The sequence below is a fragment of the Filicampus tigris genome, chromosome 2 (assembly GCF_054856515.1).
Source record: "Filicampus tigris isolate MCC_2025a chromosome 2, RoL_Ftig_1.0, whole genome shotgun sequence".
NCBI classification, from domain to species: Eukaryota; Metazoa; Chordata; class Actinopteri; order Syngnathiformes; family Syngnathidae; genus Filicampus; species Filicampus tigris.
The window spans coordinates 7,594,729-7,611,470 of record NC_141218.1 but is presented as its reverse complement, the minus strand read 5'-3'; the positions used below and the strand labels follow the sequence as shown (position 1 = coordinate 7,611,470).

At 42.6% G+C, this 16,742-nt stretch overlaps 3 protein-coding genes and 1 long non-coding RNA gene across 5 annotated transcripts in view; 2 read left to right on the top strand and 2 right to left on the bottom strand.

Moving 5' to 3' along the window:
* Positions 1-89: 89 nt before the first annotated feature.
* On the bottom strand, positions 90-2,353 carry elp5 (elongator acetyltransferase complex subunit 5). Of its 2 annotated transcripts, none has more exons than XM_086022798.1 (8): positions 1,931-2,353; positions 1,708-1,837; positions 1,560-1,640; positions 1,244-1,455; positions 910-1,079; positions 753-833; positions 375-475; positions 90-295 (listed from the first exon to the last, which is right to left on the bottom strand). In XM_086022798.1, the coding sequence occupies exons 2-8, from the start codon at positions 1,737-1,739 to the stop codon at positions 193-195; spliced, it is 780 nt and encodes a 259-aa protein (XP_085878924.1). In that variant the 5' UTR covers positions 1,740-1,837; positions 1,931-2,353; the 3' UTR covers positions 90-192. The 2 variants fall into 2 exon arrangements, with proteins under 2 accessions (XP_085878924.1, XP_085878915.1); XM_086022789.1 differs by having other exon boundaries at positions 92-295; positions 1,708-1,768; positions 1,838-2,266.
* Positions 2,141-7,609, top strand: phf23b (PHD finger protein 23b). The gene is made up of 6 exons (XM_086022810.1): positions 2,141-2,417; positions 2,577-2,728; positions 4,239-4,270; positions 4,337-4,429; positions 5,761-6,298; positions 6,532-7,609. The coding sequence occupies exons 2-6, from the start codon at positions 2,701-2,703 to the stop codon at positions 6,723-6,725; spliced, it is 885 nt and encodes a 294-aa protein (XP_085878936.1). The 5' UTR covers positions 2,141-2,417; positions 2,577-2,700; the 3' UTR covers positions 6,726-7,609.
* LOC147151181 (uncharacterized) lies at positions 7,543-9,810 on the bottom strand. The gene is made up of 5 exons (XR_015084804.1): positions 9,628-9,810; positions 8,446-8,529; positions 8,222-8,349; positions 7,815-7,884; positions 7,543-7,737 (listed from the first exon to the last, which is right to left on the bottom strand). It is a non-coding gene; the product is annotated as an uncharacterized LOC147151181 (long non-coding RNA).
* A 3,941-nt stretch (positions 9,811-13,751) lies between these two features.
* The window catches only part of LOC147151180 (phospholipid scramblase 2-like), a 9,067-nt gene continuing 6,076 nt past the window's right edge, over positions 13,752-16,742 (top strand). Inside the window, exons 1-3 of the mRNA XM_086014988.1 lie at positions 13,752-13,872; positions 14,304-14,342; positions 14,487-14,764. Of these exons, the coding sequence (XP_085871114.1) occupies positions 14,336-14,342; positions 14,487-14,764 (285 nt within the window). The 5' untranslated portion in view covers positions 13,752-13,872; positions 14,304-14,335. The remainder of the gene's footprint in view (positions 13,873-14,303; positions 14,343-14,486; positions 14,765-16,742) is intronic.

Sequence of the window (16,742 nt, the reverse complement as noted above, 5' to 3'; positions counted from 1 at the left end):
TAATACCTGCTTTCGGCCCTCCATGTATACATATACTGAACATAGAACCTATCCTATGTCAAAATCAAGAGAGAATGGTTGTAGACCACCACAAGACACTGTTTTTTTCATCCATTGTTACATTTAATATTCAACAATTCATTTAAAGTCATTAAAAACACAAAGTTTGTACTCTTAAAGCAAACAAGACCATCACACGTCAAGATCGTCGTCCGGATCCTCCTGGTCATAGTCGTCGTTGGCGTCCGGCTCGTAGACAATTCTCCCTGAACTGGTGTGGAGAAGAGCTGCTTTCCTACCAGACAGAAACAAGAGCAAAGGGTGAATGTCGAAAAAACTGAAAAATGACGAAGTAAAACTCGAGAGTTTCTTACTTCTCACTACTGAAGACAAAGGGCAGTGCTAGCTTCTCCTTGGCCTCGCGCTGGCTGTCAGACAAGCGTAGGTTGAAGGTCAAATTTGCAGTTGGGTCTGCCTGCAATAACCCCAAATGGGAGTTTATTAGTATTTCTAATTCATTTCAATTCATTTTACCATATTATACATCATAGTTTATGGCAAAGTGTTCCCTCTCCATTATGTGTTAGGGGGAAAAAAAGTTTAAGAATAGTAAAATGTTGCTTGAGGAGTAACATTTTGTAGTTTGTGCAATCTCATGAGACTTTTTTTTTCTATTTACAGAAAACAAAGTGGTAATATGAGATAAATATTACGAGTACCGAGTTGGATATTTGTAATAGATTCAATGGTACCCTCTGATCTTGTGGCTCAGCCCGGCTGGGCTTGCTCTGACCATCCACAGTCAGGTCATCTTTGATGGAGAACACCTCCTCCTACGCATTAACAAATAATTCATGTTTTTCATTATTTCCCCCACCTCCAAGTCTTCATCACGTATTTAATACTTACATCTTGCAAAACCTTTCCTGACTTTAAGCGCTTGGTTATCGTTGCTTGGTCTCCTCTCAGTCCCCTTGCCACGGTGATGAGCGACGTGGCCAAGTGGCACAGGCTGCCCACCGTACCCCGCGGGTGCATATCGGAATGGAGGAGCCCGATGACGTTTCCCACACATCCACCTTATGTACACACGTGCCCACTTAAAGCTCCTAATTTTCACAGAAAACCTCTAGCAAATCTTGAAAAACATGCGTCTAAAGTCTCACTAGTTTGAAGTAGGACATCAGCCCATGTCGCAAACATGATTTGTGATTTGTTCTGGGAAAAAACAATTATAGATCACCATTTTTAAGCTGTTGGAGAATTTTGCAGACTGCAGACGGGCTGACGTGTCTCAGAATCCACGAGAGCGAGTCGATAACTAAAATGGCCGGCTTGATTTGTGAGGACTGCTTGATGAGCTGTGTGACTCCCTCCACGCAGAACTGGTCCACCGTGAAGGCGTCGTGGCCAGTCCAGCCCAGTGGGTCGCTGTAAGCATTGTGGTAGTGGAGCCTGAAATGACAGCAGCAAAAACCAACCTCAAGATGCTGGTAGCACTTTGCCCCTGGACGAAATGATGATTCCAACTGAACCTTGAGTGTTGTTTGAATGAATACCTTTCAATGGGGGATCCTTTCAAGCCATTCTTGAGCTCATCCTCACTGACTTCAAAACTTAGGACATGGACTGCTTCTGTCCTAAAATTCACAGCATGAATTTATGTCCCAACAGTCAAGAAGATGCCTACTGCCACATGTTGACAACCTGTTCAATGCAGCCTTGATGAAACTCCACATAAGACGCCGGCCCGAACAACTACAGGAATCTTTAATTCAGGACAGGTTTCGTTAGTCTTTTTTTAATGTCACTGAAAAGCATGTTGAGTCCCAGGTACCTTGGATGACAAGAAAACCTCCGGGGTCAATTCCTTGCAGCAAGTCAAGCAACATGGTGCTACAGATGCTAACGCTAATTAGCATACGCTTACGACAGTGGTATTGTTGACACGAAATGGCTCAAGGGGGTAGCACGTCTTACGCAGCGGCAGCATTCTCTATATGAGGCCCTTCCGTATATAGATCACAAGTCTATATACATCGACCGCCGCGTCTGGTCCAAAATATTTCGTGGCGTAGCCTGTCGGCAACGGCGCTGGTGGCTTTATGTCCTGGTGCCCCACGGGAAGTGTAGTTTAATTACACGGAATTCGCGGCAGTACGTAACCTACTCAAACATCATTACCCATCATCCTCTGGGGTGAACCATTCCTCCGATGGACTCTACGAGCTTCTGCCGCGCGTAGACCTGTGGAGAATCCTCCCTGTCGTGTTGCCAGACTACGAAAGATATAGACATATATATTTATTTATATCGGAGAAGTTTCCAGCGCGGTTCTACTGCCACTGGATTGAATTTAACGATGTTTTACAGCCGAGCTGTACGGTGGCGGCACGGATTTTAAATGCAGCGGAATGGTACGAGCGACAGAAAAAGTGCTTTTTCTCGCTTGTGTCGATAGCGTGGCGACACCTGGACGCAGCAATACACTGTGAAGACTGTGCCTTTGCAACTCGTGTGGTTGTTGCAGAAACGTTTTTTGTTTTGTTTTGTTTCTTGCCTCGGCGTCCTTGCAGTTTCCCGACAGTTTGGGCGCAGTCACGCCGGAGAAAGCACAGCGAGACGGCCGCCTCGCTCCGGCTAGCGCGCCCGCTGCTGGTTCCGTTTCTCGGACCTTAAGGCCTGCTCGTCGAGGGGACAATGCTTGACATAATGTCCGAGCACCAAGGTATGTTTTTTGGCATTGATGAGGGCTTCATAAGCCGCTTTGCGTGGGCTTTAAGCACATTCGCCGAGGGAGAAATGGAGCTGTTGAAAGCCCGGCGGCTAACGTCGCCGTTACATTCGCTTGCGTAGGTCACAATTCTCAATTTCCGTGACAACTAGCGCAAAGTTGTTGATCAAAGGAAGCAGTTTAATCCTTTCTTGTTCGATATTGGTCCTATAATTTTATACGGTGGTGGCTGCCTTTTGTGTTTTAACGCGGCGTTCGGTTTGGCTGGATAACCGCGCCAAGCTAGCTTACATTACCCAACATGCATATGGGATTAAAGTAGTGCTACTTTGGTCTCCGTGGAATTGACACTGGTTTTCCCTGCAAACGAAGCAAATCTACATCGACTAATGCCTCCAAAATCGAGTTGACAAGCGACATTGAGATGCCTTCCACCTGCCTCTCGCAAGCAGTGGCGTGATTAGCACGTTAGCCGCTAATGGCTAAGTCAACTTTCCCCATCCTTGACGTTTCGCCACCGGCGGTTTTTTTACTCGCGATCGTCTCGTCACCATCGAATGACCATCGAATGGGGACGCTATATCGGTGCACTTGCAGTGACAGGGCTGTTGGCTAATGTTAGCTAGCCGCTTAGCTCCAAGACAATTCAAACATGCTGCAAGTTGTCCGGCCAACCAACCAGCGTCATTTTCTGCATTAAACACACACTTCAAATGCCCACATTGTGGGTAACAACAGCGCAATCAACGTATTCATTCGTTGCTATCGTGTTAGGTTTATTGCTAAGCAAATTGTTAACGACCCACCCTTTTGTGGTTGGGTCGCTACGCATGTATCACTGAATAATCCCCCGTTAAGATATTGAGCCGTTTAGCGGCTAATGCTAGCATTAGCTAGCTTGGCTCTCGTTCTTAACGTGCGGCCCTGGAGAGGGGATCCATTTCGACAAATGAATGAAACCCCAGGAAATAGGCTCCAATGCTCATCATTAGTAATAACAAACAGTGAAAGTTAGGAATCAACGTGTTAACTTGATGTAGTGACTTGACAAGTAGCCGCCATCTTTGTGGAATTGTTTTAAATAGATGGAATGAGCACTTCAAAGACCTCTAAAGGCCCCCCACAGCAAATAAATTCGGGGGGTGGGGGGGGACAATTGACTGAAGTACAAGATCTGCTCCGCTGCACACACTTTTTTTCGCTCACCTTTTATGTTACATTTGTGGTATTTTGTAAAGTTTTTAGGCTAAGTGACACTGTTTGTAACCTCACAGTCATTTTGACAGCACCTAGGAAAACCCCTCGGAATTTTGGCGTCTGCCAGTTTATGGATGGATATTTTGCACTAAAGCTCGTCAGCCAACCGGAGTGTGGGTTAGCTGAGTAGCAGACGAAATGAAAAGATTTCAAAATACATAAAGTGATCCTTCCAACCAGACTATGCATTTTGTGTCATTTTAGTTTAATCTTCACTTTACTACTTCATATCTTTCTCTGCCTACAGATTCGCTTTTGACGTGCAAAACTGAACCTTTGGTAAGTACCCCAACTAGCCTCTTCACATTTGTTAACAACTTTGGACTAACTGTTCATTTTGCGTAGCCTCCAGAGAGGAAAAGAAGGACTGTGGAGGACTTCAACAAGTTCTGCAGTTTTGTCCTGGCTTATGCTGGTTACATCCCCAGTCCCAAAGAGGTCAGCATCAATTTTCACATACCTTTTAATAGTCACGAATAATAGCAGCGTAGTTTTTTATGGCGCCTTTCAATGATGCTAATTGCCGGCAGGCTTGACGGGCAACAGTAACGCGGTGGAAGATTCCATTCCAAGTGAGACATGCAGGCAAAGAAGCTCCTTGAGAAAGCCTGCTGGAAAATGTTGAAAGCTAACTTTTATTCTTACTCTTCGCTGTTTGTTGCCATCCACATAGTGTTTCCCGACTGTCGTTAAACCAAATCTTATTTTACAGTTGCAAAGTTTGGGGTTACACATCTTAATTGTACCTACTGTTCAGGCAGGTTCACATGGCAAGATTTTAAAATTGGCGGCCGGCTTCCAAACTCTGAGAAACCCCACGCGTGACGAGAAAAAAACAACAACCTGTCCTTCAGTTTTGAACGTGCTGTATGTGTGGTGTTCAGCCACAAGGCAAGATCAACACATCACACACGAACCACATTCATTCACAGATATCCTCACGTCAGACGGAAAATCTTGCGAAACCCCTCGAGATTACACGAGACTTCGGAATGAACGAACGTGGCGGATGAAAAGGCAGCAGGGATCTCAGGTCGTGTCTTGACGGTGGCGCTAATTTTTGAATCATTTTGGGTGGGGGGAAAAAGTGACACAAAAAGAAAAGACATTGGTCTCCGTTGCACCATGACTGTTTTCATTTTGGATTCACCGTCACCTCGTTTTCTGATTGGCTGTACGTCACTGTCATCTGGCTGTGTGCTGGTTTATCCTCGGGGCACAGCACACACGGTACGAAGTCGGACCCAAAAAATCCAACATGTTGAATATCCCCGATTTTGAGGTCGGACATCAAAGCGGCCGAGATCAGGCTGAGCACACCACACACGGCAGGATTACCTGATAAGATTCTCTTTGGAGCCATTATGAACGTCGCCCCCGACCTACGATTGTTGGGAGGGGAGATTCGGCGCTAAAATCGGGCCAATTATCCTGCTGGGTGAACCTGGCTTTAGGTCATAGAATTGTTCTGCCTGTCACTATATGTTGTTGGCATAGATAAATGTTGACATAGTCGGCGAATGCAAGGTACATTATTTGGAGTAAATGGATAATATTCAGGATTAAAAGTCAAGTGACATATTAAAAAAAAAAAAGAACTAAGTTGGGTCAATTGTAAGTCGAGGTACCCCTGCAAATGCATTTCCGATGCGCGTTCGATCGACTTTTATAATATTTTTTTCATTAAAAGAAAATTCTGCTAAAGAAGGTGACAACAACACATGAAAGTCTCTCGTTGAGCATCAACACGCGTCTGTCCTGTCCCGTAGGAAAGCTCGTGGTCCCCGACGTCGTCCAGCTCCGCGCACAGTTCGACGGCGGACGGCGGCGTCGGCGGCACCTGGGCGGACGGCGGCCCGGACATCCACACCATCCACACGTTTGTCCACAAAGCCCGCGCCAACAAGGGCAAAAGCGTCCACCCCGACAGCGCTTTGCTGGACAAGATGCGCCTGAAGGACTCGCTGTACGAGAGCCAGGCCACCGGCGCCAAGGCCGAGCGCAAAAAGGACAAAAAGCTCAAGAGGCTGTCGCTGGCGGCGGCTGACAGCGGCAGCAGCGAGGGCGAGAAGCGGGCGCGCATCAAGCGCAGTAAGAACTCCAAGCAGCCCAAAGCCAAGAAGCTCAAGAGCTCGCCGCCGCCGCTGCCCCACAGTGACTCCGAGGAGTGGCGGCCGCTCCGAGGGGGCCCCTCGCCGCACGCCACCCACGACAAAACGCCGCCCCACGAGGCCGCCAGGGACGCCGAGATGAGCTCCAGCGAGGGTGAGACCTGGATCGCCGATGAAGACATCATGGTGGAGTCAGGTGTGTCCTCAGCGGGCGTAGCTTCTGTTCTCGCTCTCTCTCATTCTTGCGCTCTCGCTCGCTCTCATCCTCTCTCTCTCTCTCTCATTCTCTTGCTCTGTCTCTCTCACACTGTCTCTCTCTCTCTCGCTCTCTCTGTCTTTCTCTCTCTCGCTCTCTCTGTCTTTCTCTCTCTGTCCACGTCTACTAGTAAAAGTCTGCATTGCTGATTAGTCGGCGTGTGTGCGTTTCAGGCGACGATTCGTGGGACTTGATCACGTGCTACTGCGGCAAGCCGTTCGCCGGGCGGCCGATGATCGAGTGTAACCAGTGCGCCATCTGGGTGCATTTGTCCTGCGTCAAGATCAAGAAGTCCAACGTGCCCGACATCTTCTACTGCCACAAGTGCATGCACTCCAGGCGCTCGGGACACAAAAAAGACACTTAAGAGAAACAAAAGAACAGCAAAAGAAAGTTCTCGCTTTATTGCCCCCCCCCCCCACACCCCCAGCCAAAACAGCCAAACATTTGACCACAGTCGGATGGTTTCTGTTGACAATCAGCGTTTTGTGTCCGAGGCACAATGGAAGTTTAAGAATCGGTTTTGTTTCTCTTACTGGCCTCCTTAAAAAAAAAAAAAAAAAAAAAAAAAGCAAAAATCATCGAATTAGAATTTTTCACCAGAGAATGTCTTTATCCATTTTTTGGGGGGTAGTTGTCAGTGGTAAGGACACTGATGTCATTTGTCACTTTAAAGAACACAACAGCAAAATCTGCCTAATGATAAGAAAAATAATTAACATTTGAGTTTTCACTTTTATATTGCCACAATTGACTTTTTTTCGTTTTTAAATGAAGAGATGTGGCAAAATGTTTTTTTGAGACAGAACATGACATTTAAAGCGTTGCACTTTTTGGAATGGAGATCGGAGGAAGTATGTTCACGACGGAGCGCTTAGCCATGCCAGTTAGTGTTTTTTTTTGTTTTTTGTTTTTTTTTAACCCTATTTCAAAAAGAGCCACGGGCTCCTCAGTTCAGAAATGGTTGTATGGTTTTGCTCATGTTTGTTGGGCTTGTTTGCGCCTTGCGAAAGAGAACATCTATTTTATTTTGTTTGTTTGTTTGTTTGTTTTCTTTCCTCCCTGTTGGGGAATATGTTGGATGTTTTTGGCATTTTTTTGCTTCTCACGGGGGTGGGGGGGGGCTGTACATATCATCCTCTTTGACAACTGTAAATATGTGAAAGCCAATGCAAAAATCTATATTTTCTGCAGTCCAATATTGTTTTCTTTAATTGTAGTTTAAGAAAATAAAAGTCTTTGGGAACATAGCACTGAAGCGTAGAGTACAGTATTTAAAAAATGAAAAAAAAAACGTTTTAAATGCATGGCAGAGCCACCTACAATAATATTTCGTATGAAAGCTGGCCTGTGCGCTCTTGTGAGTCGTCTGGTTAATCCTACAACAACAAAAAAAAAGGTCAGCGTTATTCGAAAGCAACCAGCCGCTTGTTGTGAGTTGTTTTGGAAAGAACACCTTTGCTTTCCTGAAAGTCAACATCAGTGAGCTGCCAATGGAATCTACACGAGCCACCTTTGCCTTCCTCCTGCAAACGCAAAAAGCAAATCTTTAGCCTCCTCACAAGTGCACTTGATGCAAATTTATTTTTCATTCATATAATATATCCCCAGACCTTTTTTTCTTTTACAAATTCATATTTGGTTTTGTTGTCAAACGACTTCATGCACTAGTCCGACTGACTTGATCGTAAAAGGACGTGTTTCCTTGTAAAATTGTGACCGTTATTCTCATAAATTTGACTTTTTCTGCAAAAATGACAACTTCGTTCCAAAGTAACACTTTTTTTTTTAAATCATATTTTTTTCTCTGATTACTAACAGTCCGTGGATATTGGGATTTTTGAAGAGCTCAGTATTGTTTACCTCCTTTGGTTGCTGGTATGTTGGCTGTGGTGAGTGTGGAGGACCGCCGTCGGCCGCGGGTTGCGCTCGCCACCGACGGCGGGGACGTCCCAGCCTGCCATCTGCTCCTGTTCCACTGTGCTGACATCCTGATGCGACAAGAGACACGTCACCAGAGAAGAACGAGATATTGGAAGGCCATCGTAACATATCAAAGCAACCCTCAAATGCTGCTGATGAGCTACCGTTGTGGTCCTGGGTCTTGCGGCCGCAACCTCCAGGAACAGGTACAAAGCCAACAAGGACAGCACACACCTGGAACAATGCATCTAAAACACAGACATGGGGGCGGGGGGGAACACTCAAGGTTTTATGGTAGTTCACCAGAAGCAACCAACATCTTAGAACCAGTACAACTTGTTGTAAAATGATTATTCTTGTAATGTCGCAACTTTGACTGTTCTCAGAAATTTGACTTGTAAAAGTAAGACTTTTGCTCCATCATTTTGTAACTTTATTCTTCATCGAATAACATGCTCATCATTCTGCAAAATGGTCTTGTAGGAGGACTTTTTCCTTCTTGTTGGAAAGTTGGGACTTTATTGGGAAAATGACACTTTCCTTTAGACCACCCACCACCCCCAAGTAAAATTCTGCCATTTTTCTTGAAAATATTTCCTTTTTCTTTAATGAAATAATCACTTTCCATGTAAAAAAAACCAAAAAAAAAAACAGATTCATTTTCTCTTGGAAAATCATTTTTAAAAGTTCACTTTTTCCTTTAAAAATGTTTGACTTGTAAAATGTACACTTTTAAAAATTATTTTGTAACGTTCTTAAATCTTTGTTGTAAAACTGACATCTATTTAATGGCTTACCTTGTAAAATTTTTACACTTTTCTCGTTCCACTTTTTTTCCCGTAAATGTACAATTCTTAGTTTTTTCTTGTAAAATTGATGACTTATTTTATAAAATAATCAATTGTCAAATAAATGGACGTTTCCCTTGTAAAATTAGACTTTTTTTTTTCTTTTAAAATTTAGACTTGTAAAGTTTTTACTTTTTTCTCATGTGAAGTTCTTAAATTCTTCTCGTAAAATTGCAACACTTTCGTCAAATAATGACTTTCCTTGTAAAATTGGACTTTTTCTTGTCAAATTTATGACTTTCCTTGTAAAATTTTACTTATTTTTCTTTGTAAAACTTATGACTTTCCTTGTAAAATTTGACTTTTTCTTTGTAAAATTTATGACTTTCCTCGTAAAATTCTGACTTTAATCTTGAAAATGACGACTTTGTTTTTTTTTTATGTTGCAAACCTCTACCTCATAAAATCCTATAACTACATTTTGGTCAATTTAGCATTTATATGCATTGGATGGAAAATGGGATTTGGATGTTATATCCTACCGAAGGTTGCGCTTACCTCTTTTCAGCTTGTATGCGGAGCGACGGCGTTGTGGTGTGAGGTGGCACGGCGTTTCGGTGTGGGTAAATGCGGCGTGCAGGCTTTTTGTAGCCCCGCGTCCAGGGCGGGTTTAAATGACGGAGGGCTGTTTAGGCTAAACGCGAGACAATTACGCTCCATCTCCGTCTTCACGTTATCAACAACAGGAAAAATGTCTACGACACGCCTTGGCACACGTTCTTATGCCAAGATAAGAACATATCATTGCAATCTCCTCACGTCTCCAAACTCTTTTGCCACTATTTCTTCTCGTCATGTCATTTATTTTCCTTCCATAGACTTGAAAATTTTAACTTTTTTTCTTTCAATCATACTGTTTTGCCTTGACCTGATGGGTTTGAGTCATTCTGTGAGCACACGTGAAACTCACATCGGCGCTCCCCATTGAAAAGAATGGCAGTCAAATTACGTTCATCCGCTCCAGCACCCCAACCAATTAATTAACCAGCGAAATATTAAATATGAGATATGGCATCTAACAGAAATGTGTTATGTATGGACATGCTGTGGTGTTTACAAGCCAGTAACACAATGGTATTTATTTATTAGCAAGCTATCAACTTGCTAACGATTCATAAACGTGTAGGCTAGTCATTAGTCAACACGTCATGCACGATACCGGTGCCACATAAAAACTAAAATCATATAGCAGCAAATTTAAGAGCACATTAGCAAATAACGAAACAACTAAAACAAGGACTGAAGAAATAATTGACAGAAAACATGCATTTTAAATGCAAATTACATCCTTAGTGCCGCAAAGCATGCTGGGCTGGGAGCGCATCAGCCTCACAGCGACGCTACCATATTAACATGATTAAATACAATTTGAGGAATAAAGCGGCGTCTGAATCACAAGTTCATGTACTGAACGTGTGAATTGTGCAGCTACTTCTCATGTGCTCCACGGCCACCAGGGGGCAGAAAAATACAGACATACACAATACAATATACAATACAATACAATTTTATTTATATAGCGCATTTCATAACAGCTAGAGCTGTAACAAAGCACTTTACAAACAATACAATAAATAGATAAAACAATAAAAGGCTGTGATACGTTTATTAATATTATTATTATATTGTATAAATAAATATATAAATAATATATAAAATATAACAGACATAAAACATAAACATAGCCGATAAATTGACATAAATTTCCTCATGGGGCGGCAGGGCTCAGTGGTAGAGTGGTCGTTTCCCAACCCGGTGGTTTTGGGTCCCCGGCCATTGTGACCATGTCAAAGTATCCTTGAGCAAGATACTGAACCCCTAGTTGCTCCTGATGCTGCGTCATCAGTAGGTAGATGAGGTAAAGTGTAAAGCGTTTTGAGTACCCAAGGTAGAAAAGCGCTATATAAATGACAGCCCATTTACCATTTCAAATATATATAAAACTTTAAAAGAAAAACAAATGACATTTTAATCCAGCTAAGCTTTCTGAACAGGTTTTAATTTGAATACATAGTGACATTTTTTACCAAAATGTGCAGTGAATGTAAACATAAAGGGAAAAAGGTAGAAGGATCTATGGTTTTCCACTGTTTTATTGGGAATCATGTCTTCAGCAAGGTAATAAGTCACTGCCTCAGTTACTTCTTTACACTGCTTGCCTGTTTTATCATATGGAGTGCCCTTGTTAAATGACGGTGTTACCGTGAGTTGCGTTAGCTTGGAGCTAGCGGCTGCCTCTGGCTACCATGTGTCTGATCTCCGTTTGCTTTGGCTGTCGGCGCTCTGAGTCCGACCGAGTCTCTGCAAATAACTGGTTTGCGCTTTCTCCTCCGAGGAAAAGCCAAACCAAATCGACACTGTGGATGTGGAGTTTCTTTTCGGGACCAACTCTGCTTCGTGGTGACTTGCCGATATAGCTTCCCGTTGGTCGGGTATGCGCATCAGTTGCTTTGCGCCGACATAGAGCTAAACTGTATAGAATGTGCCATGCAGACGATCAAGCGATCTTTTGGCTTTATGAAATCGTGAACACGTTAAACCGCTTAACGATCTAATATCGTCATATCGCCCACCCTTAATATATACAGTATATCTCTCCACGGCCACCAGGGGGCAGTATAATACAGACATACACAAAGAAGAGTTATACAACTACGTGACTCACTGAAATTTTTTTTTTTCTGTAACAGCTGCTATTCACGTCAAACGATATATTTGTGACTGTTTTCATTTGTCAAAGTACAATTTTATAATGTAATTGTAACTGAAATCTTGTAAATTATTACTTTGTTTCTCATAAACAATGTTTTTTCCCTTATAAATCATGATTTCTCGTATACGTTTCCCCTCTTATATGGCCAATGTTTACTCACGCAAAATCTGACTTTGGGCCGTGAGATATTGCAAGCAAGCTGTTGTGCTGAATTGACATCCCATAGGTAAGCACGTTGAGCACGTCTGCTCTTTTCCTGCAACTGCAAGTTGCATTTTCAGAGTTGAGCGAGTGAGCGAGCGCAGACGTAAATAAACCGAGGCAGCTCCAGTATTGTGACGCACTGACTGATTAGCGTCCTTATCGAGGACTCATCAAAGGCTTCGTGTGGATGGGGACCACCCAGTGTGGACGGACACGACACCGCAGTCCCAACCCACATCAGGCAATTCAGCCAATTCAAACTGAAATGAAAATAATAGACATGGGTTTATTCCATTTATCGATTCATTCACACATTTCATTTTTATCTTGATTTCAAAAATGATTTCATTTCATGTCTTTATTTCAAATACATCAATCAAAGAATACACACATGGGTGGGGTGGCCATCAGGAATTTCGGGAAATTGTGAATTTTCCCGAACGGCCGGTGTATTTCCGGACCGGTCCTGTCCATTACGGCCACCAGTAGCCGTCTGCCCCCTGATGAATATTTCCAGGTCGACTTTTGGTCTCACACGTCCCTGAATACACATACAGATACAAATGAATTCATAGACAATTTATCAAAATAATTGTATAAATTCATTATTCAATACTATTCCATGTTTGATTGTTCCTTGGCCGATGCAGTTATGTCAAGCTTTTAATTTTTTTGTGTTGATTAATTGACAACAATGCAAAGAGCAGCATTGACGGGGATTTTTTAAAATTGAAATCAATCTCAAGAAAAAAATTATTAAGATGTTTCTGTATTCTCTGTAGTGTATTTATTAGATTGTGCAGATGCGGTAAATGACAAGATGAGGTGAGGAAGGCAAGTCACGTCTCTAAAAAAACCCTTTGAAGTTATCATCCCTTTGTCTCTCTCTTGTGGGTCACCACAATAATTTATTTTATACACATATTTTTTAATGTATTAAATTATTTCAGTTTTAATTATTTCATTCTCAATCATTTTTCAAATTAATTTCTAAAAAATGATTCCCATATGTATATGTGTGTTTGTGTGTGTGTGTGCGCGTGCGTGTTTGTATATATGTATTGACTAATTTATTTAAATAATTCTTTAAATATTCTAATAAAACATTAAATACTCAACTATATAATACAATATTGCACACTGCAATCAGTTCAGATGATCGTATTCCAAATGTGTTTAATGAATTGCTTGCTTGTATTACTTATTAGTGTTATCGGCATTATTATTGTTATTCATTTTGTCTATTCATTTTAGAATATCTATTTTAAGAATTGAGGGCACTCAAAATGAAATACAGTACATAAATCGAGTGAAGAATAAAAGGCTGACAGAGCAAAATATTTTCAACAAATGTATTCAATTTCATGAAAACAATTATTTCATGAGCTGTTTTCTTAATGAATAAAAAAAACAAGAACTAAAGCTAATATAGCTCCAATTCTGGGAGAGGTAGTCGTGAGTGGAGTACTGTCTCCCTCTTGTGGACTTTAGCAGCATGACAGCTGTAAGTCCAATGACGTAAGTTTCCATAAACGCTCATTTCGCAGTAAAGTCAAAGCAACGCAAATCGAAAACGTAACCATTCATGCATCCCATAACTTTCTATGGAGCCCCAATCTTGGCCATTTAAAGATTGGGCGTTGCCGTACACTTCATTAACGCCGCGTGATGAATCCACAAAAAAAAAAAAAAAAAAAAAAAAAAAAGGGGCGTGGAGGAGCCAGGAAGACGGTCGCAAGGACTCCGCCAAAACACATTCGACCCAAACGATTTCAGTGTGGACTTTGTCTGGTTTGGAGGAGCACAAACTGTTGCTTATTCAACAGGTGAGTTTACTTTGAGTGTAGCTTCATCTTTAAAAACAACAACAAAAATAAACCAATAATGTTTGTTTTGGTCTCGGGTGGCTCAAACTCGGAGGAGTCTTGAAGGACGGACGAAAAAGCATCCATGTTACCTTTCCATACGTTGAAATGTCGTCGTTTAACCTAATTTCAGTCACCAATAGAGATTTTTCATTCCAAATCATTCCAACCATTCCCAAATCGCACGAAGCGACACGGCCTCGGGCTTTTCAAGTACGACCTCAAGCGCTAGCGATGGAAACAAAGTTGGCTTAGAATGCGGAAAATGTGTTTATTGGGAGACAATTTTTTGTGTATATATATGTATTTGAAAAATAATAATTGTTTGGTTTAATTTTAGTTTTTGTGAAATGTGTTTAAACTCTCTTAATTCCCTCCCATTCGTTTCCCAGGAAGGAGTAACCGGTAGTCACAATAAGTCATCATGTCCGGTAAGTCCCTCTACTAAGTCCTTTCCTTTCAAGCAGTTCATTCGGATTTGCTTGGTCCTGTCACACCAGTTTTTGTGTCCCTATGTTAGCGGTAGTTCTAAAATTCCATCAGCGCACCAAATTTCCTGTGTTTGTTTTTGCCAGGTTACCCCCCCCAGGAGCCTTACACTATGACGCATCACGGCGGCCAATCAGTGGCCCCCTATCCTGCATTTCAGGGTGGCTATGGGGACCCCATTCAAGCCCCCGCTCCAGGCTTCAACATGAACTACAACCAAGGTCCACCTCCTGTCATGTTTCAACCGGGACCCACGGCAGTGGCGCCCGTTTATGGCGGGTCCCCCGGAGCCATTGCCCCTGCACCGGCCCAGGCTGCTGTGGTTCCCGTTGGGGTCCCGCCAGGACTTGAATACCTCACTCAGGTAACTCAATTCTTCAGAATGTGTTAGTTTGTGGTTTACTCTATTTTTACTTTTGAAGTATACAGTACAATATCTCTCTCTCTCTCTCTCTCTCCCTCTCTCTCTCTCTCTCTCTCTCTCTATATATATATATATATATATATATATATATATATATATATATATATATATATATATATATATATATATATATATATATATATATATATATATATATATATTTTTTTTTTTTTTCATACACACCAGAGCTGGGCACGTGAACCTTTTTTGCCGGTCCGGCCGCGACCCTCCACCGTTGACCTGGGTACCCTTCCGGCCTCGAGCCCCCGCCCTTATTCATAAAAATGATCACCCCTAAAAAAAAAAAAACGCGCATTACGCCGCCGCAGGAGAGATGCTAACGGAAGAGGTTTATTCAAAGACCATTAGCTGGCTAATTTACTATTCAAACCGGCTGTGGACACGCTTCAAACATGTTTCAAACGCGCCACTAGTACTTACCCTGCGTGTACGTACTTCCATTGCGAAACCTGGGGATGGTTTTGTCGTACTGTATAATTATTTGGGTCCAACAGACGACAAATCTGCAAGCATTCAACAAGTTACTCATTTATTTTCCACACTTCCCCTCATTCAGACTTCCCGGCCTTCAAAATAAAAGCATACCAGCAATCCACTACACAGCAGGTTTGCGACGGCGTATTTCCAGAAGTACGGAAGACGCCAGAAGAAGTGAATGAACTCCACCTTGATGTGCCGGCGTTGTTTTGAAACAGTTACGTTCCAAATCGGGGGGGGCGTCGCTTCAAAAAGACAGCGACAACAACGGATATCGTGCCTGCTACAACCATACAGGGACCGAGATGACTAGACGATGCATTTAATTTTATTGCGAAAACGATCTGGAAGGTGGCTGCTAAGGGGGAACGTGGGTGAGTAGCTTCTTTACACACACATACGTGACTTAACACCCACGCCGCTGCCAAAATAGTTTGCTTTGCAGCAGCGAGCTGCGTGGTGCATCCTCTCCTCTGCGTGGAAACTGTATGTCATCGCAATATGTGACATAATGGACCGATCAGAGCAGCAACAATTCCTGATGTGTGCGTGGCATGTGTTTGCCGACCTGTCGCCAACAGCACAGTGCGACGGTCACGTGAATCAATGCGACAGTTGTCGCTCGTGCCGACGCGGGAGTAGAAAGAAGCCTAAAAAGAAGCCTTTCACCGGGTATGCTGAGATGAAATTTGGCCGCCTCGCGACCACGTGAAACGCATGAGGGCCGATTAGTGGGCCGGACTAAAATCCAGCCCTTTTTTAAAAATTGTCAGCACCTACCGCCCCTGCACCAAAAATGGGCATCCTAGAGGGTCCGACTGGGACGGACTGCCCAGCTCTGATATACACACACTAGGGGTGGGCGATATGGCAAAAATATCATATTACGATTTTTTAAAAATAAAATCACGATCATGATTTTATCATGACTCTTTTTTTACATCGTTTTTTTTAAGACTAATATGCACTTTTCTGACCATTTTCCTCATGTTAAAGATATAAAACATATTCAAAATGTATATAAAACTCTAAAAGAAAAAAATGACATTTTAAGCCAGCTAAGCTTTCTGAACAGGTTTTGATTTAAATAGTGACAATTTTTATCAAAATGTGCAATGAATGTAAACATAAAAGATAACGTAACGTAAACAAACTTAAAAACACAGCTCGTAATGCAGGTCTAGTATTTTGATGAGTCTTTTAAAGCCCTCGTTTTCCACTGTTTTAATGAGAATCATGTCTTCAGCAAGGTAATAAGTCACTGCCTCAGTTACTTCTTTACACTGCGTGCTTGTTTTTTCATATGGAGTGCTCTTGTTAAATGACGGTGTTTCCGTGGGTTGCGTTAGCTCGTAGCTAGCGGCTGCCTCTGGCTATCGTGTGTCTGATCTCCGTTTGCTTTGGCTGTCGGCGCTGGCGT

Coding starts and splice junctions, on each gene's coding strand:
- elp5 (XM_086022789.1), bottom strand. CDS start 1,922: ATGCTAATTAGCGTTAGCATCTGTAGCACCATGTTGCTTGACTTGCTG. Junction 1,769..1,837: donor AGGTTTTCTTGTCATCCAAG/GTACCTGGGACT, acceptor CCTGAATTAAAG/ATTCCTGTAGTTGTTCGGGC. Junction 1,080..1,243: donor TCTCCAACAGCTTAAAAATG/GTGATCTATAAT, acceptor TGTGTACATAAG/GTGGATGTGTGGGAAACGTC.
- phf23b (XM_086022810.1), top strand. CDS start 2,701: ATGCTTGACATAATGTCCGAGCACCAAG. Junction 4,430..5,760: donor ACATCCCCAGTCCCAAAGAG/GTCAGCATCAAT, acceptor CCTGTCCCGTAG/GAAAGCTCGTGGTCCCCGAC. Junction 6,299..6,531: donor AGACATCATGGTGGAGTCAG/GTGTGTCCTCAG, acceptor TGTGCGTTTCAG/GCGACGATTCGTGGGACTTG.